General features: G+C 39.4%; 1 protein-coding gene across 1 annotated transcript in view; it reads left to right on the top strand.

Moving 5' to 3' along the window:
- SATB2 (SATB homeobox 2) overlaps positions 1 to 26,509 on the top strand; it is a gene marked incomplete in the record, with an annotated part of 229,944 nt that overhangs the window by 156,551 nt on the left and 46,884 nt on the right. The window contains 2 exon segments of the mRNA XM_027773618.1: positions 2,345 to 2,500; positions 24,026 to 24,223. Of these exon segments, the coding sequence (XP_027629419.1) occupies positions 2,345 to 2,500; positions 24,026 to 24,223 (354 nt within the window).

Here is a 26,509-nt window from a genome sequence, read left to right as displayed (position 1 = left end):
GTCACAGGAGAGGATGCCTAAGAACAGCACATAGTATAAATTGGAGATGTTGGGAGTGGTGGAGTGTGGTGGTTTAGAGCCTAAAAGAATTTGAGTTCAGATTCAATTCCTTTCCTTGCTAATCCATGTCATTTCAGCAAGTTAAGTATTCACTTTTATTTTAGTGCCTTCATGTGTAATGAAAAATAAGAATGTTTAACTCATTGGATTCTTCATTTTTCTCTTTGGATTTTGTTTTTTAATTTCCATAAGGCATGTGCACTTGCCAGAGAGAGAGAGAGAGAGAGAGAGAGAGAGATTGATTAAGCTTCCCCAAGTGAGAGGCTTGGACACACTAAAATCCCTTCTCCTCCATTCTCTATCCTGTCAGAAAGAATTTAGTGCACACATATACTAGTGCCTGGTGTATTTTTTAAGCCTCTGGGGCAGGAATTTGAACTGTGGTCAGCCATGTAGGATCCACTCCCTTAATCGCTTGGCTAAAAATTGGTCTCATTGGATTTTTTAAAATAATTGAATGAGGGGCCAACAGGTGGGGTGGTGGTTAAGACACTAGACTCCCACATGGCTTACCTTGGTTCAAGTCCTGGGCCTGGAGGCTTAAAAATCACACTGGACACATACATGTGCATGTGTGTCCAGAATCCTAAGAGGAGAATGGAGGAGAAAGGATTGCAGCATCACAATCCCCCTATGGTGTGATTTCTCACTTTCCCTCTCACTGTCTCTGTCTCTCTCCAGTGAGCGCTCACATCTTATGGCAAAAACCTAAAAAAAAAAAAAGTAAAGAAAAGAAAAGAAGGAAAGAGAGTTAAATATGAGGCAAGAAAATTAAAACATTTTCTGGAGTGCCTGCCATATACAGACATACAGAGTACCCTGTAAATTATAATGCCACTTTACAGTAATTCGAAAAAAATCTGAGACAGGGAGGCTGCAGGAGAATGGCAAAAGTTCCTGCACACTAATAAGAAGCAAAGGCTTCATAGATGCTTAGGGCATTAAGTCCAACTCAAAACACCATTGAGGAGCCAGGCGGTGCCACAGTGGCTAAAGTGTATGGATCGCATTTGACTGATTGCATCCTGGACCCAGTGGCTTAAAAACAAGTCAGGCATGTGTGCCCCAAATCCAGAGGAGAAGGGATTATAGCATGGCCATCCTACTGAAAGGTTGCTTTCTTCCTGCTCTCTCTCCCCAGAAGTGTGTGTGTGCCCAGTAGTGGGCTATCTAGGACACACCCTCTTTCTCCAGACCTGTGTACTGCTGAGACAGGTGGAGAGCAGGTCAGGGCATCCACAGAGGGAATGTTGTGATTTGGAGACAACTCTTGTGGTCTGGGATTCTAGGTGAGTTGGGGCAAAAAGAAAACAGCTAGTTTACATCAATTCAGCCAGCAGTGTTCATGAGCCTACAAATGGAGGCTGATTTTTCCTGGAGTCCAGGGTTTCTAGAAAGCGACTTAGTCCCCTCTTACTAGATAGCTAGCATTTTAGGACCCAGCCTAAGCCAAGGCTCTGAAAGTCTTTACTATCAAGTAGATGTTCAAATGTTTTAGGATTATCCTAACCCCAAGAAGTACAGACACCTTTTATATTGCCCTTCATTCGTCTCTCAAGCTGATGGGAAATCATTCAATTAAAACGAGCGCGGCAGAATACATAAAACCACAATATGAGTTTAAGAAAATGAAAACGGCACATCAAAGGCATTCTGAAGCCTAGTTTTATGAAATGAAATTTTGTTTCATTTCCATTGATTTCCTAGGTGAAATTAGGTGACTGTCTGGGTAGCATAATGATGGTAATGATAGGAAACCATACATACTCAAATGACATACGTAAAGCTTTAATAAAGAATGAGAGAGACTCAGGGGAGTGCATTAAATTGAGTAATAATTTATTATTTAGAGACCTCTACCCATTTACTCATTTTTTCTGGAAGAATTGGCTCTTCCTCCAAGGTGTGCCATTTTTAGAAAGAAAAAGGTAATTCTGTGTGTGTGTGTGTGTGTGTGTGTGTGTGTGTGTGTGTGTTCTGCATGTATGTTTTGTAGCTAGGTGACTGTTTCTAGTTTGATGCTCAAGGTGGCCATCCTACCTGTGAGCCCTCCTGGATATTAGGAGGGAAGGAACAGGGTTGACAGGATCCCGCATGTCCTATAGGAATGCACTGCAATTATTTCCAATCACAATTAACCTGATTAGAATAATGGACAGGAAGTGTCCCTCTGTAGCTAATGCAGTTTGGCATCAGCTGACTGAAATCCTTTGATAATTTCTGCACAGATGGCTGGGCTGAATGCAGCACTTTTTAAATTATTATTTTCATGGTCTCTTGGTAGGCCAAAACCTCGACACCGACAACAGACCTCCCTATTAAGGTGGACGGCGCCAACGTCAACATCACAGCTGCCATTTATGACGAGATCCAACAGGAGATGAAAAGGGCCAAGGTGTCTCAAGCCCTGTTTGCCAAAGTGGCTGCAAATAAAAGTCAGGTGAGTGGTTTTTAAAAGAGCAAAATCGTGGGCTGGAATTAGACCTTTCTCCTCCTCCCACCAATAAAAATACATCTGTTCCTATAATAATAATAACAATAATAATCCCCAGGGACTCTGTCACATTCTGCTCTTTGCACTCTGGTTTGCTTTTACTCCCACTGGAGTGCAAAATAGAGACTGATCCAAAACCCCAGCTCTTATTCTTTTTTTTTTTTTTTTTCAAAAAGAATCAGCCTTAGATGATTTTTCTTCTTGTTCTAAATATTGCTGTGTATTTTTTTCCTTATTTTTCTTTCCCTTGGCGGGGGGAGATATTTGAATAAAACTTAGAATATATATAACAACACCTTCCTGAGACAAAGTTTTTTCCAGGTCTTGTCACCTCTCTTATTCCCACTAGGGGAAAGGCTGACTTTGATATAATAACCACTCTTCCCCAGCCCCAGAGACACCTCTGGATGTCAGGTGTTTCTTTTATGTACAGAATACAGTTGTTTTTCCAGGAGAAAACACACGTGGGGGAGGCCAGAGCAAGTGCTAAAATGTTCTAACAGAAAAACATAGAAGCTTATCCAGTAAAATTTTTTCAGAAAGCTCAGATTGTGGGGAATGTAATGCTCTGGGGAAAAGAACAGACAGATGCTTCAGTTTTTCATTTCTGAAAGCAGCAACAGTTGATGGGATCTACTATCTTTTTCAATTCCTTTAAAGGGACAACTTCTGCCCCATACTAGAGTCCTAGGTTAGTTTGGAATGCTTATTTATCTACCCCTAGGATGACAATTAATGCAGGGTAGAGGGAAATGAAAGTTAGTTAGAGTCCTTTGATTCTGAGCTTGATTTCCTCTGTGGCTTCCCATGACAAATGTTTTCATCCCTACATATGTAAATGGTAAAATGGTCCATCATGTCTCTGTAACAGATCTGCTGTTGTGTGCTATAAAGAAAGGGAGTTGCTGAGTTCATATTTCTGTCAAACAAGAAGATTTTCAATAAAAACAGAGCTTTTAAAACTTAAAAACTTTCAAATGATAGTTAGCTAAATGTTATAGTTGAAGTAAATATTAATACATGGTTTTGGGTAGGCTTTTTTAACCTGCTGTTTTGCAGTAACCTGACTTAGGTTATCTTCAGATGTTGATAAAGGGAGAGGAATGGAATATCAAGGAACTTCGGAAAGGATTGTAATGTTTTTTCTTTTTCAGTTTCAACATAGTAATTTTTCCAGATTACTCTGACTCTCTTTCATCAAGGCAATCAGTGAAATACAGTTTGCTAAGACATGATGTCCGACTGTAGTATGAAATACATGAAAAGAAAATACCATAGAGCTTTCTTAAACTGTTAAATGCATAAAATCCCATGTACCACATGGCAAAATATAATGAGAGTTGGAGCTGTTAAACGAATAAAGCTGTTAAATGCATAATGCCACTTGGCAAAACTACTGTGCATTTAATGGTTTTCCACTGTGTAATAAAGGACATATGTGGTAAATGTGCAGTGAGTATAAAAGCTGCACAATTGATTTTGCAAACCTGCCCCTTAGTTGTGACTTGATGTAAATATCAAAGTTTCACTCAGTCCTTCTTTTATAAGTGACTTTCAAGAAAAATGGAAGACCACAGTCCAAGAACTTGATTCAAAATGCCTATAATCTTCCTGTTGACTTGGCACAATGGCTTTTGGAAATAGTGATGCTTCTGGCCTCCCAAAGTAATTCAGGTGGCTGATTGAAAGCCATCTTTGCCAATTGGCAAAAGCTTATCTTTCCAAATTTTTGATGCTTTCTAAAGCATTCAGTATCCCTGATTTTATAGAATCTGGAGGAAAATGTGGCTCTGGGAATTAATATCCCAAAGGATAAGATTGAACCTAAGTGAGGATAAGATGCATTGAAATTTTAATTTTTTCCTTAGGATAATGTCCTCATTCTAATTTAATGAATAGGATAATTTTCCCCCAATATATAAATTATGAATTAATGTATGAACTTTATAGTAAACAGCTGACTAGATAGGCACATCAAACATTATGTTTTTTAAAAATGGAAGTGCTAAACAAAGTGTTAACTGATACGTTGAAAGGCAATTTAAAATAAGATATTCACTCTCTTTTATAAATACTAGCATTGACTTGATAAAAAGCATATTCAGTGAAGTCAACAGCATGGTTTGGTACTTTGTAAATATGTTTGGTGCATACTCATAACTTGTGTATATATGTATGAGACTAATAATGAGACTTGACCTTTCCAATAGGGAGTGGCTACACCCACTTCATTGGCATGTGAGGATGAAGAACATTTTCATCCTGCATTTTCTTCCCTCCTCCTTTCATTTTCTTTGGAGGGATCAAAAGTTCTACACTAACTTAGGAGGCAAATGCATTGCAAAGGCTTCCCTTTGTCTTGAGGTAGAATTAGGGTAACCTTTAATTAGGAACTCTTGTGAATTATAGTAGGCTAGGAACACAAATGCCCAGTTGAAATAGGCATAGTAACCCTCCCCTTCCATCTGAAATGCTTTTTTAAATAAAAGGAATTCTTGGCTAAAGCTTGTTCCCTCTGTGATGTGAATTGCTATAGTCAGTCATTAAAGATAATACCTATGGCCCAGCTGTGGTATCATACACTGGTTGGCACTGCTACTCAGCAGGCCGAATTTATGTGTATGATTCTCGGCCCACACTAAAAGCAGGTATAGTGGGAGAAGCTACAGGAGGCTGAGGTAGGACGATTGCAGCATAGCCAGATCCTATCTGAAACAAAATGAAACAAAAGCCCATACACTTAACACTGCACTGTGTCTTAGGGAGCTTTGAATGAAGAGGCAGAAAAAGAGAGGAAAATTTTAGGTGCTCCAGTTTGACGAGGGCTATGAATGTTTGGGGAACATGTGCAGTGGGAGGGGAGGGGTTCAGAAAAGTAATGGAAAGGTTGGCAAACTATTGGGTTGTCAGAAAAGTCTTGACACATTTTTGTATAGAAAAACAAAAAAATATGTTGTGACTTTTTTGACAACCCAGTACTATGTTGTGGAACTCTGTTACCTCAGTATGTGTGTTTCCTTAGTGTGTGGGTTACGTCAGGATGCACTTGTGGGGTCAGGAACTCCCTCCTGCACTTCAGCTCCAGTTTGTTAGTTATGACTAGTCCAGTTCATTCAGTGTCTCCTATCTCACCCTTTGCCCTTCCTTCATGGAGAGGAGTCAGAGAAGGGTAAAATAAGAGGGAAAGACATGCTTATGCAAACTTCACCTCATACTTTTCCCTCATTTTAATTTTAAGGTCAGTTTAGTTGTTTAGAATATGTGTGTATGTGAATTTTGAGGTTTTCTTACTTTTTATTCTGCCGAATAATCAGACCGTTGGTCTTCATGGGATAGGATGACACTACAGCCAGTGATTATCCTCTGTGACATATTGGGTCATTAGAAAAGGCATGATACATTTTTCTATGCTTTTCTATGCAAGAATGCATCATGACTTTTCTGACAACCCAATAGGATTGAGTTGTTCTTAGTGGGAGCCATAATACAAAGGCATATAGACCATTTTCTGTATAACTTCAGTCTGACTCTTACATACTAAGAGCCATGAAGAATGAGTGCCCCAGCCTGTAGCTTGAATGGCCATAGGAGCTCCTTGTCCCTGAGATGTCTGATAATCTTCCTTCCTCTCTTATTCAGACTCTGGAGGGCCACTTTCCTCCTTGCTTTCCAGATGTACCTTATCACTTATGCTCTGGGAAATGGAAAACCAGTCACATGTGGGCACTCTGACTGCTGTCCTCCAAGATGGCCACGTATTGGGTTGTTGGGAAAGTCATGATGCATTTTTGCATAGCAAATCTTAGAAAAATGCGTCATGACTTTCCTGATGACCTAATACATTGTGATAGCATTTTCCGTCACATTCTGACTGAACCAATTGCCCCTTTTACTATACACTTTCCTTTACACCTTCCTATTCATTGTTTCTCTCATATTCTACTTTCTTCTCTCTTTTAACCTACTGTAAGTAGTTCAGCTCAAGGAATGCTGAGGACTGTCTGAAATTGGTTTTCCTTTGAGAGAGATTTTTGCTATAAGGCATGTATGCTTGCCAGAGAGACAGAGAGGCAGAAAGTAAGAAATCATACCCCAGAAGTGTTGGCCACACTGAAATCCCTTCTCTTCCATTCTTCTCTCAGGATTTTGGACACACACACACATGCACCCAATGTGAGTTTTAAGCCACCAGATCTGGGACTCAAACCACAGTTGACTATGTAGGAGTCCCGCAATATAACCACTGCCATCTGCTGGTCCCAAGAGTAAATCTTTATTGTTATATACCCAAAGACCTAAATCTACTTATGTGACTCTTTTTTTACTAGGTATTGGTTAAAATGGCATATATAGAGAGAAGTGGAAAGGGGTGTATTTTAATCTCTTCCCCCCCTTTCTTTAACAAAATTAAAGAAGTTTAACAAAATTTAACAAAATTAAAACAAACCAAATGAATGAAAACTTCAGAAGACACTGGGATTCTTTTCTATTGATAAATGAGAGAGAAGCTGAGACACTACATTCTGTTCTGTATGGACAAGAGTAAGAAGTAACCTGGTTATAAACTCCAGATGACACTAATGAATGGATGAGCAGAGGCTGTTGGAATAAAAGAAGGTGATCTGGATGGACAGGGACCCAGAGGAATCTGCTGAGATGACATTGGTAGGACAACCCCATCTCCTTCAAGGTTTAAAGACTCCTGGCAATCCTGAAGTCTTCCTCCCTGGCAAACATTCCATTCCAGGCCTACGAGCTGTAAGAACTATCTACCACTCCTGTCAGGGATTAGAGAGTTCTTTCTACTACAGAGTGAAATGAGGAAGCAAAATCATGATTCCACTATAGCCAGAGGAAAAGGATTTCTGACCTTCAGTCGACAGCTCTGGAATAATTTTCCCCACAGAAATTGTGTTCTGCATGGTGGCTTTCAGTGTGTCCCATGCTTCAAATATGTTAGGATTAAGTAGATTTTGTGTGCTGACCTTTATGTCTTATTACTCTGCTTCTATGAAAGAAAAATGTTTTGAGTTCTAAACTACTGACTTAACAAATTGTATCCTAAACAGAGAAATCTTATCCTTTAGATGCAGTTTACAAACTTAGGTTTTATGAACATTCTTTTCTTCTTTTTTAAAAATTTCTCCCAGTATATTGTCTAGTTTGCTTGACAGGCTAAATGATTTAAAGCATACAGTATCTATAGCCGGTCCTCTTTAAATAAAAGCAAAAATAAAAGTAAAAAGATAACTTTACATTAAAAAATGACTCTATTATTTTTATTTCTTTTCTCTGTTCCATCCCATTGGCATTTATATCATATTCACTGTATGTGCTAACACTTTTTTCTCTGTCATGAATTACTATATTAATTTTTATTTTTGCACCTCTTTCCAAAGATAGCCCAGGCACAATTTGGTTGTACACATTTCTTCTTAAAAGAAATAACTTTTGTTTTATGATTTTGTAAGTAATAGCATCCTCATTTTAGAAAATTCAGAAAGTGAGGAAAGGAATGAAGACAAAAACATGGATCATCTATAATTCTACAACCTAGAGATAGTTACTGTGTTAGCATCATTCATTCTCATGTGCATGGGAGTGTACATGCATGTTTATTTCCAAATCGAGATTATTCTTATGTAATTATTCCAAATTGAGATTATCCTTACATAATTACAAGACAAATGAAAGCTACAATTCTTTTTCATTTTTTTTTTCTGTAGGGCATGGGTGCTCATTGGGGAGAGAAAGCGGGGGAGTGAGTATTCATCTCCTAGTGTGTGTAGGGTGGTGGTTATGCTGTAATTCATTCTCCTCCATTCTTATCTTGGGATTCTGGGTATGCACACACATGTGCTTACTGTGTTTTTCAAGCCACCAGTTCCAGGTCTTGAGCCACAGAGTTAGTCCAGTGGGATCCAGCTGCCTTTACCTTCATGACACCTTTTGTCCCAATAATCTTTTTTTTTTTTTTTTTTTTTTTTACTATAGGGCTCATGTGCTTGCCAGAGAGAGAGAGAGAAAGACAGAGAGACAGAAAGTGAGAAATCACCCTTCGGTGGGTATGGCCACTGTATTCCCTTCTCCATTCTCCTCTCAGAATTTTGGGCACACATGCACACACGCCTGGTATGAGTTTCAAACCACCAGATCCAGGACTTGAATCACGGTCTCAGCCATGTGGATCCAGCACCTTAACCACTATGCCACCTGCTGGCCCCAACATTCCTTTTTATAAAGCAAGATTTTCATGAATAAATTTCCAAATGTAAAATATTATCTCTAGTCTCATTACATAGTTTCTTGGTCTTTAGAAAATATTGCACAAGGGTAAAAGTTTTGCCACTTTGTAGAAAATTGATGTTTATTTTATATATTAAGTTCCTGTTATAGAGATTGATTTATTGGGGGTGGGGCAATTCAGTGCATTGGAAGGATACATGTGGCTGCCTGATCTTGCTGATACGAAGTGTGACAAAAAGTATATGCGTGAGCATGCCCAATGTAAGATGAGTTTGTTGTCTCAGTAGGAATCCTAATGATTTTTCTTTTGCCATTTGTAAGGATAAAATGAGACATGGTCCCTTGCCCAAGTACTGCCCCTTCTTGCTGGGCAGGTTTCTGTGAAACACAGTCATTCTGACAGCCTACCAAGGCACAGTTTCTATTCTCGTCAACTGTGGCAGGTATCCTACAATTGTAGGGGCTGTCTTCTTAATTCAAACTTAAAGCAATTAATATATTTATACTAAAATGAACACTTGAAATAATTATTATGACTAAGGAAAAACTTGCTCAAAATTCTCAAATGCCAGACTAAGTGGGCAGTCAGCACAGAAGTCTGAGCACTGAGTTGTGTCCTTCAATCTCCTTTTATACCTCTCTCAGCGTAATCTCAAGGAATTAGATTCTCGTGAAGAATTACCAGCAGAAATTCCCATAGATCTCAGTTCGAAAACTTGTGTTGTTTTCACCACCCCAGTTTTATGCCCTAAAACTAACTTTATGGGAGTCCTTAATTAGATATCAGTGGAGGTTGGTCACAGAGTTCATATGCAGTTCCCCCCACCACCCCGCAAAGGGCACATGTATTCACCAGAGAGAGACAGAGGAAGAGAGAAAGTCAGAAATCATCCTTTCAGGGGGAAAGGCCATGCCACAATTCCTTCTCCTCCATTCTCTCAGGATTTTGAGCATGCATGCACATGTGCCTGACATTATTTTTAAGCTGCTGTGTCTGGGATTTGAACCATGTGGGAGTCTGGCACCTTAACCACTACACCACCTGCTGGGCCCATATGTAGTTCTTAAAAAGTCAAATACCTTTAACCCACTGCTAAAGTTTTTGTATTGGTTTTAAACTTGTTTTTACTGGAAAAACCATTAGTTACGTTATTGATTGATTGATTGATTGATTGATTGGAGAGGTTTTTACTATAGGGCGCGTGTACTCTCTAGAAAGACAGAGAGAGACAGACAGACAGAAAGTGAGAAATCGCCCCCCAGTGGGGATGACCACACCGCAATCCCTTCTCCTCCATTCTCATCTTGGGCACGCACACATACGTGCCTGGCGTGAGTTCAAGCTACTGAGTCCAGGACTCGAACCGTGGTCAGCTACATGGGAGTCCAGTGACATAGCCATTACACCAACTGTTGGTCCTGAGTTACATTATTTTGACTGTTGTGACATCGTACCTTTCTACATTTTCATGTGACTTTCAAGCAAATCAAGTTGTATTAAAGCCACTGCTCTGACCTCTCCCCAGTCTTCTTAGGAAGAAGACATTCAGTTAAACAAGGTTCTGAGAGTGGGGAAATGTTGGCATGACTGCTTCTTTTTTGTCTTGATGATTTCTTTTTTTTTTAATTTTTGAGAGACTTTTGCTATTAGGGTGTATGTGCTTGCCAGAGAGAGAGAGAGAAAGACAGAGAGACAGAAAGTGAGAAATCACCCTTCGGTGGGTATGGCCACTGTATTCCCTTCTCCATTCTCCTCTCAGAATTTTGGGCACACATGCACACACGCCTGGTATGAGTTTCAAACCACCAGATCCAGGACTTGAATCACGGTCTCAGCCATGTGGATCCAGCACCTTAACCACTATGCCACCTGCTGGCCCCAACATTCCTTTTTATAAAGCAAGATTTTCATGAATAAATTTCCAAATGTAAAATATTATCTCTAGTCTCATTACATAGTTTCTTGGTCTTTAGAAAATATTGCACAAGGGTAAAAGTTTTGCCACTTTGTAGAAAATTGATGTTTATTTTATATATTAAGTTCCTGTTATAGAGATTGATTTATTGGGGGTGGGGCAATTCAGTGCATTGGAAGGATACATGTGGCTGCCTGATCTTGCTGATACGAAGTGTGACAAAAAGTATATGCGTGAGCATGCCCAATGTAAGATGAGTTTGTTGTCTCAGTAGGAATCCTAATGATTTTTCTTTTGCCATTTGTAAGGATAAAATGAGACATGGTCCCTTGCCCAAGTACTGCCCCTTCTTGCTGGGCAGGTTTCTGTGAAACACAGTCATTCTGACAGCCTACCAAGGCACAGTTTCTATTCTCGTCAACTGTGGCAGGTATCCTACAATTGTAGGGGCTGTCTTCTTAATTCAAACTTAAAGCAATTAATATATTTATACTAAAATGAACACTTGAAATAATTATTATGACTAAGGAAAAACTTGCTCAAAATTCTCAAATGCCAGACTAAGTGGGCAGTCAGCACAGAAGTCTGAGCACTGAGTTGTGTCCTTCAATCTCCTTTTATACCTCTCTCAGCGTAATCTCAAGGAATTAGATTCTCGTGAAGAATTACCAGCAGAAATTCCCATAGATCTCAGTTCGAAAACTTGTGTTGTTTTCACCACCCCAGTTTTATGCCCTAAAACTAACTTTATGGGAGTCCTTAATTAGATATCAGTGGAGGTTGGTCACAGAGTTCATATGCAGTTCCCCCCACCACCCCGCAAAGGGCACATGTATTCACCAGAGAGAGACAGAGGAAGAGAGAAAGTCAGAAATCATCCTTTCAGGGGGAAAGGCCATGCCACAATTCCTTCTCCTCCATTCTCTCAGGATTTTGAGCATGCATGCACATGTGCCTGACATTATTTTTAAGCTGCTGTGTCTGGGATTTGAACCATGTGGGAGTCTGGCACCTTAACCACTACACCACCTGCTGGGCCCATATGTAGTTCTTAAAAAGTCAAATACCTTTAACCCACTGCTAAAGTTTTTGTATTGGTTTTAAACTTGTTTTTACTGGAAAAACCATTAGTTACGTTATTGATTGATTGATTGATTGATTGATTGGAGAGGTTTTTACTATAGGGCGCGTGTACTCTCTAGAAAGACAGAGAGAGACAGACAGACAGAAAGTGAGAAATCGCCCCCCAGTGGGGATGACCACACCGCAATCCCTTCTCCTCCATTCTCATCTTGGGCACGCACACATACGTGCCTGGCGTGAGTTCAAGCTACTGAGTCCAGGACTCGAACCGTGGTCAGCTACATGGGAGTCCAGTGACATAGCCATTACACCAACTGTTGGTCCTGAGTTACATTATTTTGACTGTTGTGACATCGTACCTTTCTACATTTTCATGTGACTTTCAAGCAAATCAAGTTGTATTAAAGCCACTGCTCTGACCTCTCCCCAGTCTTCTTAGGAAGAAGACATTCAGTTAAACAAGGTTCTGAGAGTGGGGAAATGTTGGCATGACTGCTTCTTACTACTTTCATGTAGAGATTACTTAATCATCTTCTTTTCACAGGGCCAGGACTAGGGTGGGGCAAGCCAAGTTCCTAGAAGCAATATATAAGAAGGCACATTCTTGCAGAACAAACTCCTTCGATTGCTTGCCCCACCCTGATCTTTCAAAAGTTTTACTCCTGTATTTTTTGCCTTGTCTGCTATGTTTTGTTTTGTTTCCTCTGCTTTGATAAGTTTTTGAAGTAGTTTTCCCAATATTTAATAGTACATTACAGATATACTGGAAGTTGGACTTGAAATGAGAGTACATTGTTTTTTGTTTGACATTTTAGCCAACTGCATTTCGCTGCTAGTATCTTTCTAATATTTAATTGGAGAAGTATAAGATTCCACATTCATTCCTGTTTTTGACAAATTCAAATGACTTTTACAGGTGTGTGTTCCATATATACATGCATTTATGTATGGGCATAGTTATATATGTCAAGATACACCAAATCTCCTTGGTATTATATAGTTATGAATATCTCATCTATTTATGAAAATCCGGGCAACAAAATTTTATGTAATTCCCTTTTGACTTGAGCCCTCTATAATAGGTTAAAGAGTTGTTCTGAAATATAATTTTTGTTACTCTCAGTTACAGACTCAGTCTTTACAAACACATCCATAGAAATGTAAGAGATATAATAAGGTAGCCCAGAGACAGCTGAAAATTGGTTCCCATAAAAATACAGTTTAGTGCATAGTACACAATTTTGAAAAGTAAAAAGATCAGAAGCAGATAATTTTTATTTACCACATTCAAGATATAGAATAATTAACCTTGAACTGTAACCAAATGCTTAGCACAAAGCTTTTTTTCAGGTTTAGATGACCTCCTTGTCTGGGAGTCACCAGAGCCCTTGACAAGTCTCCCTTGTAGTAAGCTTTTTATCCATTTCAGTTTTCTTGATTAGGTTATCTTGAATCATTAGGGGGTTTATTTATTTTAATAGACACTTATTGGATTCATGAAAAGAGAAGTCGGTGACTAAGAAACAAGAGCTGAATATTATCTGGCTCATTTCACACTTCAGAAGAGCCTCAACCAGCTGAAGAGAAATCCTTTCACAGTTACAAAAGTTTGTTTGGGGACTTTATGTGCTTCCATTTAGAAAGCGAACTGTCTGTGGTTAATAATATGAATTTCCTTTGGAGATGCTCAGAAAACATTTCCTTTGGTTGCATATGCTGACATTTTCTGTATTGGAGATGTGGGTGAGTAAATGGCCTTTTACATTTCTGCTGCAAGAAGCCTTGAGTCATTCTCCTGAAGAACTGTTCATTTACTGACTTATTCATTCATTTGAGTTCCTAGAGGAGCAAAGGGGTGGGGGTTACCTACTAATTAGCAAGTTGAATTCACTGATCAACTCTGTGTTAGGCACCTCAGTGAAACTGTAATAACTGTGACAAAGCCCTGCCTTCAAGAAATGTACACCCTTAACAGAGATGAAGATATTTACTCTCACTAGAGATCCGAGTAGGCTGTGGACTTAATGTTTGGTGCTGAACAAGCCCTGGTTTGTTTCTAAAATATTATAAAAATGGGAAGATTTTTTATTAACACAGAACCGTGTGTGTGTGTGTGTGTGTGTGTGTGTGTGTGTGTTTGTCAGAGAAAGCATGGAGACAAAGTTGAAGTCATAACCTATCTCCTAAAGTAGGGAAAACGAGTAGCTTGGTACCCAGTGACATTTCAGTACCATGGACAGAAACTCTACTCTTTTCATTGTCCCCTAGCCCCCCCGTATTACTTAAATGCAAGATTTGGAGTTCGAGTTCAAATTTCAAACTCAAATATGATTGCTTTGTTTAGTCGTTTAAACATTCTCAGCCTTTGGCATATGGTTTGTAGACTATATCACTCATTTATAGTCTACTTGAATTTTTTGAGCCTTTGCAATTGTTTATAAGTAAAATAGAGTCTTCATTAATTTTCAGTCAAAGAGAGCTTTGAAAACTCATGTTGTGAACAGCAGCAACAACAATACACAGACAGAAAAGGAAATGGTTAAAATGATGAGAACAGGCTTTTTTTTTTTTTTTTAAATAAGTGATATAGTTGTGTGCTTATGGATGCATGTCAGTTCTTCCTAGAATGTATCCTCCTACAGGACAAAGTTCATAAGAGTATGTATTTTACTACTATTAGGCCAGTGCAGATCCTGGTTAATCCCCAGCAACATGATTTTATTATAAAAAAGTTTATATCTAAGCTAGAATCAATGGTGATGTTAACTTTATCATAGTCTTTTTACCCCAAGGACTTCTTGTTAAAAAGATAGAAAGTGAGAGAAGAAAGAAAGAAAGAAAGAAAGAAAGAAAGAAAGAAAGAAAGAAAGAAAGAAAAGCTAATTTCTCATCAAATCAGTTAAGAAATTTTTAATGACTCCTATCACCCATAGGATTAAGATGAAATTTCTTTGCATGGTATTCTTTATAACCTTACTGTTACTTTAATTTTGAAACCATGCATTAGCCCTACAAAGTTGCTTCTGATTACCTGGGTGTGATAATTTTATGTATCTTTGCATTTCCTGGTAATGTTAGCTCTGTTTGAAATGTGCTTTCAATCATTTCTTCTCCCCATCTGGTGAAATCCATCTTTATCTTTCAAGGCCTGCTTTATGTGCTGTGTTCTCAGTGATGACACTTTTTATGAACTGCTTCATAGTCATAATTACTCATTTTCTTGTTGGTGATCTCAGTTAACCTTTTAAACAAAATGTAATAAAGACAATTAAATGATGCCTGTAATGTACTAGCACATTTCATGGCACAGAGGAAGTGAGTGCTCAGTAGAAAATTATAAACTGAGTTATCGGTGAGTCAGCTATCACTTTTTTACCATTTACATAATGGAATAAGTTGGATCACCCCTGTTTTTATCACCACATTTATGGATTAGAGATAGAGAAAAAAACTTTAGAACATTTGCAGGGTCATATCTGGGGATTAGTGCCCCTTCCTAATAATACAACCCTTTGAATTTGAGTCTGTCAAACATTCTTGTAGACTAATTTCTATATGTGCTAGTTAAATTTCAGTTGATTCTAATGGACACTTATTGAGCATCTACTGAGTGCAAGGAACTATACTCTGCTCTGAAGATGCTAAAATGAATAAGAAACAAACTCTTGCCCTCTACTCCCATGAAAGTGATTGTATGGATGGAGATGTAGATAAGCTCACCCTAATAGCAATCATCAAATTGTGAAAGGGTATAAAAAAGTGCTATAGAGTCATGCAGAACTGAGCTGCCAGTTCGCTCTTGGGTGGGACCATGGTAGCTGAGCCTTGAAGTACAGCTTCTTGTAGGGAACAGAAGTTTGGATTTGAGAAACTGCAGCCAAACAAGTGATGTGGCAAAAGCATGGAGGTGGGAATGTACCCAGCAGGCCAGGACTACGTGTAATTCACAGTGGCTGGAGCAGAGGGTCAGTGGGAAAGTGAGAGGAAGATAACATCATGAAGGAAAACCGGGAGCAAATGGCAGTCCTTACTGTCTCTTCTTCTACTTTTGCATTATGAGTTAGAGATAACACATCGACAAAACTAGCAGTTGACTAACAGATGCACTATGGGGTTATTATTCATCTTCCAACAAGATTAATGGCATGTTTTTAAGTTGTAAGGATTCTTGATACATTTACAACATGATTTGCTTTGTAAATTTAGATTGATATGCAACATTTTAGGAATATGTGGATTACAAACAAACCGTGTCTGGACTGGTATGAGTGTCACCTCACGTGCATGGTTGGAAAGTGTGGCTAGCTTTTTCTTTTTTTTCTTTTTGCCATTTAGGGAAATATATTTGTTTAAGAGGCTTATGAGTTGGCTAAAATGAAATGTTAATACATATGATTTGCTTATGCGTTGAATGCTTATTAACTCTTTAACCACTGATTGCAAGGAAGCAGTTTTTTGAATCTATATTTCTTCTCTGAATTCATATTTTGAAGGTAAAAGAAAGCTTTAAACATGGCTACCTTGACATCATTACATATAGGCTCCATGTATATTTTCCTATATAAATTCCAGATATTCTCTGTATTTCATTAAACTTTTAATTTTGAGCTGATTTAACATTCATAGTACAAAAATAGTACAGAATGCATAATTGCATTTTACTGTATATCTCTCACTCAGTTTTCCTTAATATTGACACCTTATATTACTGTAGTGCCATTATCAAGACTAGGAAATTAATATTGTTTCAGTACTATTAACTAAACTATTCTAATCTAATCTACTATTAACTAAACTTATTCTGAGCTCATTAATTTTTCTACTAATGTCCATTTCCTGTGCCAGGGCCCTATCTATTGAGTCACTAGGAAAGCCATGATGCATTTTTGCATAGAAAAATACATCATGACTTTTTTTTTTTTTAGAGGTTTTTTACTATATGGCACGTGCGCTCGCCAGACAGACAGAGAGAGACATAGAGACAGAAAGCGAGAAATCACCCCCCAGGGGGGATGGTCACGCCGCAATCCCTTCTCCTTCATTCTCCTCTCGGGATCTTGGGCATGCACGCACACGCACCCGGCATGAGTTCTAAGCCACCGGGTCTGGGACACGAACCGCAGTCGACTATGTGGGAGTCCAGTGACATAGCCATTACACTAACTGCTGGTTTCCCGTCATGACTTTTACAACGACCTAATACAGTGCATATAGTTATTTATCCTTAATCTACCTCAGTCTGCAACAGTTTCTAAGTATTTTCTTTTATTACCTTTCTACTTCAGAAGAGTACTAATTGATTATTTATTTTTTGGGCGAGGTTTTTGCTGTAGGGCACGTGCACTCACCAGAAAGAAAGAGAGAGACAGAGAGATAGAAAGCGAGAAATCACCCCCCAGGGGGGATGGTCACGCCGCAATCCCTTCTCCTTCATTCTCCTCTCGGGATCTTGGGCATGCACGCACACGCACCCGGCATGAGTTCTAAGCCACCGGGTCTGGGACTTGAACCATGGTTGACTACATGGGAGTCCAGCGACATAGCTATCATGCCAATTGCTGGTCCCTCGAATTGGTTATTTTTTCAAACACCTCTCAATGTGGATTTGTCTGATGTCTTCTCATGATTCAAAAACTGACATCATCTTATCACAGCATTCAAGGTGCTGATAGATCAGCATTGGGAATGTTGATCTTGATCATTTGGTCAAGGTGGTTTTGTTTTTGTCCTTTAAGCCTGATGGCTAATCACTATAAATTACTTATGACAGATAAGGTAACAGATTATGGAATATAAAACTGGAAGGCAATTGAGAGACCATATTTTGTACACTCCTCCTTTTACAGTTAAGTATCTGGAAGCTCTGCTAGGGTAGTCACTTGCACAAAGGTCAGCTAATTATTTAATGACAGAGCAAGAACTTAGTAGTGTAGTCTTAGGGCTAAGACTAAGACTAAGTCAAGTTTAGTAGTCACTGTGCTTTCTAGCCAAGTGCAAACACTTGTAATTCACTTAGTCCCAGTTTTACCAGCCTATAACACCTAAGTGGACTATTAATATTGAGGCAAACTTTGATCAAAACTTACAGCTGGGACCAGCAGTTGGTGTAATGGTTATGTCACTGAACTCCCATGTAGTCGACCACAGTTTGAGTCCCAGACTCAGTGGCTTAAACTGGGTGCGTGCATGCCCAAGATCCTGAGAGGAGAATGGAGGAGAAGGGATTGCAGCGTGGCCATCCCCCCGGAGGGTGATTTCTCACTTTCTGTCTCTCTGTCTTTCTCTGTCTTTCTGGTGAGTGCACACACCCTATAGCAAAAACCTCTCCAAAAACAACAAAAAACAAAAATAAACAAAACTCACAACCAACTTACAAGAGAGAAATCACAGAGAGGAATATACTGTGCTATTTATGGTACCTACTCACAAAGCTGGCCACGGCTGGAAGTCAGATGAACTTCTGTATCAGTGTCTCTGAAATGAAAATAATTCTCCTGGAATGCGCCACATAACACATAGGGAACAACAACAAAAAACCTACTTGAGATTTTTAACAGAAAAAGGAGATTTGTTTATTAATAATTCATGAGTTCCCATTGAACATGCACGACAGAAACAGTGCTATTCAATAGAGAATACTATCATCTGTCACTGTTTTATTTGACATTTACACTTTTTTTTTTTGCCTGATACTGCAAAACTTTCTTGGATGGCATGCAAAAATTATATAAATGAAAAAAAAAATCCCAATGTGGGACCCTTTATCTCTTCTGTGATGGGTTCACTCACAATTGCATACATATGTGTTCATGCAGCAGCATGGCATTTTCTCACACATTCATTAGCCCCAAACAAGCTAATAATAAGAGATCCTATTGAGAAAACAGAGATAAGCATTCCAAATGGGCTGGCACAAGGCTCATGTGAATAAAGGGAGATGGTGGGTGAGGTGAGAAGTGAGGTGGAAGAATAGATTTCCTGACAATAAGCATCCAAATACTTGGAGTGAGCAAGTGAATCAGGGTGAGTGGAAAGCACGCCATGGCTGCCATGAAGAAAACTGACAAAAAGCACATTGCTATTTCAGATACAAAGTAAATATTTATAAATGGCATTGCAGGCACCCTGCTAGTCGGGAACATCAGCATTTAGTAGAAGAGTAAGCAAGAGTTGGGAGCACCTTATGATTTTGTGCTACTGTAAGGCTCTTAACAATCTTTCTGCTCTGTAGGTTAGTTATTATTTATAAAAATCACAGAACCAGCTGATACATTCATAAGCTAATTATTGAAGCAGCTGGGTACACATGGTGCAATATGTCCAAGGCTGTGAAGTATCACAGATTTCTTGGGGCCTGCTGTGGTGGGGGTGCGCTGTTGAAGGCTCCATCCCTTAATCTGATCAGCCAAGCAAACACTTTGTGGGGAAACTAGATTAATAACCCTCTAAATACCATGAATGTGCTTCATCTTCAAAACCGGGTTCCCTTAAACATGCTATTAGCTCAGCCTCCATCAGGGAGTTGAGAAAGTTCTCCAGTGCCCTAAGAACAGCGTCTTGTTGGTTACCTCCCTGTGCCAGAAATTAATTTGGTTTGCTTATGTCTGCACACATGATCACACTTGTGTCTAATCCGCTCCCTAATAGCTTCAAGGTCAAGACCTTGCATGTCAGTGGGCAAATTGAGCACTACACTTCTTAAAGACTGATGGCAGACAGCACACAGTCCATAACGAGGCCTGGAGTGTTGTTCTAAGTGATTGTAATGAGTGCAGATTATAACAGCGCATATAAATCAAACACAGCAATGATGTTGTGTGAGACATTCCGAGTGTCGTAAGTGGAAGATACCACTCAGCTGTCACCTGTCTCCTTTCAAGCTGTGGCTTCCCACAATGCAATCCACTCCTTAAGCAGAACAGCAGGTGCTGTCTTCCTTAAGGTCTGCGTATATCAGAACTTCATCTTTTAACAGATGTAGTTTTTTGTTTTTATTTTCCGTAAAATGATTGGTCTCCATGCTATTGCCTCCCCTGGGAGATGTTAAACATACCTGTTTGAAACATTTGAAAGAGTTCAGTTGGAGACTTATTCAGATTTGTGAAAAGACAGAGAAATAGGAGCTTATTTTTTCCACAGATGGTTTATTTTCCATTTCAAGAATCCTTTCCTTTGTAGAAAGAAACCCTTGAGGAAACACTCTGGGACTAGGAGTTTTTTTTTTTTTTAATTTCATTTATTTTCTGGTAAGGGATCAGAAAATTTGTCATTTTTTAAAGTATACATTGCACCCTGAAAATCAACCATTACCTGCCCCTCAACTGAGTTGGAAAAAAAAAGTCTTTAAAAATACTCAGAAAAAAATTTCCAAAGAAGTATCTTGTTTTCATTCTTCCTAACCCTCTAACTCTCCCAAGCTCCCAGTTTATTGCAAGAAAAGATCAGGTCTGCGCAAATGTGGCCTCTCACTTGTAAAAACAAGGCAGTGTTGTGTTACAGATTAGTTTATAACTCCCCAGTGGCTTCACAGTTCAGTGCCTACAGCTGCTGCAGATGGGCCTGGGTTTTTGTCTCTTCGCGGTGCTGCAGCGGGCAGTTGAAGGAGAAAATGGAATGATCAGGTTATTAACATGGAGGCCGCGAGGAAGAGGCTGCACAATGAGAACAGCTGGTGTTGCTGTCTTGGCTGATGCAGCGGAGATAATCAAATCTTGCCTTTTTTTGGGTAAAGGCAGAAGACACAGTGGAGAGTTAGACAAACAACGGCTTATGATATTATATGGGGTTTTTATAATGCATGTCAGGATCTTTCATTGGCTTACAAGTTATGATATAGAATTCATTGAGGTTTGGGATTTATTTTTCACAAAGTCATTTGTGTTTATGCACCTTAAATTTTTTTTTTTCTTACTCTTTTGCAAAAGACATGATGTGGGACAGTTCTTGCTTTTAAATTTAGCAATGTAGCTTGGAAATGATGGGTTAGAAAGCTACTGTGTAAAATATTTTGACATGAGTCAGTGAGCGATGTTGACAGCATCCTCTGTATTATTTTCATATAATCCATCATTATTTGCATTACATTTTCTTTCTCATGCTGCAATAGAGAGAACATCCGGATGCCAGAGTTGGAGGCCAGACATTTGCAGGTGTGACCTGACCAACTGCCTACCTTTCTGCAGGTGTGGCTTTGGTGGGAAGGTGATGGTTAAGAGGGCTCAGAGCCCACGACATTCAGAGATTGAGCAAATTATCTCTATACATTTATTTACTTTATTCCAACTCTGGGTGTTGTTTCTATTTGATGGAGATACAGGTAATTGTAACAGGGTTTTGCCCATGAGGAATTCATTGCAATTTACACTTACATGTTTCCCTTCTTTAGAATTTCCTATATCATAATACATATTTTTCATTTACACTCTTTTCTTAGAATAGATTACTAGCCAATTGGATAATTTTTAAAAAATTGTAGTTGACCAATGCAAATTATTTTTCTTGAGAATCTGATGACTGTAATTCTGTTTTCTTTTTCTTTCTTTCTTTCTTTTTTTTTTTTTTAAAGAAATAAACTGTAATTGAGAATATGTTCTATAGGAAGAGTGATGAGATAACAGACGAGAGTAAGGTTTCGAAGCACTGGTCTAATCACTTATGTGATCTTTGGTTAGTGTTTAGAGTATCCCGTTTCAGTGTCTTTGAAGGTTGGCAGGAACAATGTCAGCAGAAAAGTATCACAGATTTCTTGGGGCCTGCTGTGGTGGGGGTGCGCTGTTGAAGGCTCCATCCCTTAATCTGATCAGCCAAGCAAACACTTTGTGGGGAAACTAGATTAATAACCCTCTAAATACCATGAATGTGCTTCATCTTCAAAACCGGGTTCCCTTAAACATGCTATTAGCTCAGCCTCCATCAGGGAGTTGAGAAAGTTCTCCAGTGCCCTAAGAACAGCGTCTTGTTGGTTACCTCCCTGTGCCAGAAATTAATTTGGTTTGCTTATGTCTGCACACATGATCACACTTGTGTCTAATCCGCTCCCTAATAGCTTCAAGGTCAAGACCTTGCATGTCAGTGGGCAAATTGAGCACTACACTTCTTAAAGACTGATGGCAGACAGCACACAGTCCATAACGAGGCCTGGAGTGTTGTTCTAAGTGATTGTAATGAGTGCAGATTATAACAGCGCATATAAATCAAACACAGCAATGATGTTGTGTGAGACATTCCGAGTGTCGTAAGTGGAAGATACCACTCAGCTGTCACCTGTCTCCTTTCTAGCTGTGGCTTCCCACACTGTAATCAACAGCGCATATAAATCAAACACAGCAATGATGTTGTGTGAGACATTCCGAGTGTCGTAAGTGGAAGATACCACTCAGCTGTCACCTGTCTCCTTTCAAGCTGTGGCTTCCCACAATGCAATCCACTCCTTAAGCAGAACAGCAGGTGCTGTCTTCCTTAAGGTCTGCGTATATCAGAACTTCATCTTTTAACAGATGTAGTTTTTTGTTTTTATTTTCCGTAAAATGATTGGTCTCCATGCTATTGCCTCCCCTGGGAGATGTTAAACATACCTGTTTGAAACATTTGAAAGAGTTCAGTTGGAGACTTTTTTTTTTTTTTTTTTTTAATTTCATTTATTTTCTGGTAAGGGATCAGAAAATTTGTCATTTTTTAAAGTATACATTGCACCCTGAAAATCAACCATTACCTGCCCCTCAACTGAGTTGGAAAAAAAAAGTCTTTAAAAATACTCAGAAAAAAATTTCCAAAGAAGTATCTTGTTTTCATTCTTCCTAACCCTCTAACTCTCCCAAGCTCCCAGTTTATTGCAAGAAAAGATCAGGTCTGCGCAAATGTGGCCTCTCACTTGTAAAAACAAGGCAGTGTTGTGTTACAGATTAGTTTATAAATCCCCAGTGGCTTCACAGTTCAGTGCCTACAGCTGCTGCAGATGGGCCTGGGTTTTTGTCTCTTCGCGGTGCTGCAGCCGGCAGTTGAAGGAGAAAATGGAATGATCAGGTTATTAACATGGAGGCCGCGAGGAAGAGGCTGCACAATGAGAACAGCTGGTGTTGCTGTCTTGGCTGATGCAGCGGAGATAATCAAATCTTGCCTTTTTTTGGGTAAAGGCAGAAGACACAGTGGAGAGTTAGACAAACAACGGCTTATGATATTATATGGGGTTTTTATAATGCATGTCAGGATCTTTCATTGGCTTACAAGTTATGATATAGAATTCATTGAGGTTTGGGATTTATTTTTCACAAAGTCATTTGTGTTTATGCACCTTAAATTTTTTTTTTTCTTACTCTTTTGCAAAAGACATGATGTGGGACAGTTCTTGCTTTTAAATTTAGCAATGTAGCTTGGAAATGATGGGTTAGAAAGCTACTGTGTAAAATATTTTGACATGAGTCAGTGAGCGATGTTGACAGCATCCTCTGTATTATTTTCATATAATCCATCATTATTTGCATTACATTTTCTTTCTCATGCTGCAATAGAGAGAACATCCGGATGCCAGAGTTGGAGGCCAGACATTTGCAGGTGTGACCTGACCAACTGCCTACCTTTCTGCAGGTGTGGCTTTGGTGGGAAGGTGATGGTTAAGAGGGCTCAGAGCCCACGACATTCAGAGATTGAGCAAATTATCTCTATACATTTATTTACTTTATTCCAACTCTGGGTGTTGTTTCTATTTGATGGAGATACAGGTAATTGTAACAGGGTTTTGCCCATGAGGAATTCATTGCAATTTACACTTACATGTTTCCCTTCTTTAGAATTTCCTATATCATAATACATATTTTTCATTTACACTCTTTTCTTAGAATAGATTACTAGCCAATTGGATAATTTTTAAAAAATTGTAGTTGACCAATGCAAATTATTTTTCTTGAGAATCTGATGACTGTAATTCTGTTTTCTTTTTCTTTCTTTCTTTCTTTTTTTTTTTTTTAAAGAAATAAACTGTAATTGAGAATATGTTCTATAGGAAGAGTGATGAGATAACAGACGAGAGTAAGGTTTCGAAGCACTGGTCTAATCACTTATGTGATCTTTGGTTAGTGTTTAGAGTATCCCGTTTCAGTGTCTTTGAAGGTTGGCAGGAACAATGTCAGCAGAAAAGTGTGATAACCTCGGATGGCACTTGACTGACGTCAAGGCTCTTCAGCTTCCCTGGGCTCTGCAGGATCACTCAAGTGATCTCCTCTCTCCCCAGGGCTGGCTGTGTGAACTGCTCCGTTGGAAGGAGAACCCAAGCCCAGAAAACCGCACCCTCTGGGAGAACCTCTGTACCATCCGTCGCTTCCTGAACCTTCCCCAGCATGAGAGGGACGTGATCTATGAGGAGGAATCGAGGCATCACCACAGCGAGCGCATGCAGCACGTGGTCCAGCTCCCGCCCGAGTCAGTGCAGGTCAGCCTACTCCACCAACCTGAGCAGACTTTCTGTGCCAGCTCCAGCCATCAGGGTCAAAGAGTCGTACCTCACCAGCTCCTGCTGGGGTGTGTGTGTGTCACAAGCCATGTCTTTGAGGACATGGACCCTCTTGTCACATGGGCATTGTACGTGTGTGATGTGTACTTATGGAGGAAAATGACTGAGACTGACACCAAAGACAGCTGCTTTTCTGAGCGTTTGCTCGTGTGATTGTGAAGCCACAGCACTCAGAGAGAATTCAGTATCCCAGCCAGGAAACATAGTTCCTAGCAGTTGATTTTCTACAGAAAAGTAGATTACATGTTCTGTGTTTGTTAATTTTTACCAGAGGTCATGTGCCCTTGCCAGAGAGAGAAAGAGAGAGTGAGAGAGAGAGTGAGAGATGGAAAGCAAGAAAGCATGTCCCAAGAAGAATGGTCACACCACAATTCCTTCTCCTCTATTTTTCCCTCCTTTTGGGATTTTAGGTAATACACATGTGCCCAGAAGGTTTTTTAAGCTGTCAGCTCTAAGACTCAAACAACAGAGCCGGCCATGTGGGATCTAGTTCCTATAACCCCCACATCACAGGCTGGCCCCACATGTGGTGTTTTCTAGACAGGATCTCTCTGCACTTTGATCCTCCTTCCTGAGCCTCCTGAATAGCCAAGATTCTAGGTATGCACCACTGAACCTGGCCTTTAAAGGTGGGCTGACAGTCCAACTCTGGCCTCTTATGTGGCCCTAGCCTGCCAGGTAGCAGTATTCAGCATGGACTATCATGGCTGGGCTTGAGTTTTTTTTTTTAATCCAAAATTTCTCAAGGACTGTTTGATTAGGCTGAGAAAAAAATAGCCATGCCATCTAGGGAATACCACTGAACTCATCTGAACCTTTGACAGCAATGCGAGTTTCTTAGAATTTTAAGATGAGTTTTTACTGTTTTTGGTTTCTTCTCTTTAGAAATCTGCCTTCATTTGGGTTGCATGTTTTGCTGGCTACGTTTTTGTTCTCATTGAGAGAAATAATATTTCCTTCTGAAAGTAATTGAGTTTGCTAACTCTGTAATCTAAAATCACTTTCAAGAGAACTATTAACTAGCATTTTCAAGGTTAGGCCCCCTCAAGTTTTGCTTATGAATTGTTTTGGTTGGTTATCAAATCTGTCATCCTCTTCAATACCAGGAATCTCAGCTGCCACCAGAGAGAACACTTTAAAAATCTCTTTCTGAAACTACTGTTCTGTAGTAAGAAGAAGAAATCTGAGGCATGTGCGCATGTATGTGAAATCAGTAGGAATGCAAAGAATGGAAGAGGAGATGAGGACGAAGGGTGAGGCATGGTTTCTTGATAAAAATGTAATAGGAGAGAGGTGGTGAAGGATGCAGTTCAAATGTGCCTTAAGGTTTTTGTGTCTCCTTTTTCCCTGCTCCACCCTCACATGCCTGGGGGGAGACACCAGAAGTGAAGCTGTCCATTACATCACTTTTCAGCCAGATATTGAGATCTCATTAAATGCTTTTATGCTAGCATTGCTTGGTTTCCAGGGCTAACATCACAGAATAAATTGCCCAAATTATTAGCCTTTTAGATTTGTAGAGGCAGTTTCTGGCAACATCCACAGTGGGACCAGTGTAGGTGGATGATTAGAGTATATATGAGTATGTGGCAGAGCCAGTTATCTTGGTCTGAACTGGCACTTGGGTGGTGCATTCCCAAGAAGCTGAGCCACAGCTTACTCTTCTGGACACTCACCCTCTTTCCTCTCTTGGTCTTTTCCTGGGTAGGGCTTCATCCAAAGAGCAGGGCATCTCCCTACAGAGAGTTAGATCAATGCATTGAGGCACAGAGTAGAAGTGTTTAGATTTTGAGATTTAGTAGAAATTAAAATTAAAGAGGGATTCAGTACAGGTTTACTAACTTTTTCTTTTAGAAAACAAGTTTATTTGAACAATTCAAGGGACACTTATATTTATTATCAATATCATTTCATAAAATAAAATACTCCTTGTCAAACAAATTAATGGAGTGAATAGCCTCAGACAAAAGATCACACAGACTGTATATATTTAGGCATAGAAAAAACTTGCTTATAACCCTTTTTCTTCTCTTATTTTGATGTGAACTAATCTAACAAACACAAGGTCAAGGACTACCACCAACTTTGCATGGACTTTTTCTCAGGGCACATCTTAGTCAATCCAGGTGAAGTAGAAACAGAACATAAGTGAAAAACTGACCTATTCTAGACATTAATAATAGCCCTTTTTTTTTTTTTTTTTTT

The sequence above is a fragment of the Tupaia chinensis genome, unplaced genomic scaffold, assembly GCF_000334495.1.
Source record: "Tupaia chinensis unplaced genomic scaffold, TupChi_1.0 Scaffold000361_2, whole genome shotgun sequence".
In the NCBI taxonomy this organism is placed as follows: Eukaryota; Metazoa; Chordata; class Mammalia; order Scandentia; family Tupaiidae; genus Tupaia; species Tupaia belangeri.
Note: the sequence above shows the minus strand (reverse complement) of the source record. Positions and strands in the feature narration are given on the sequence as shown.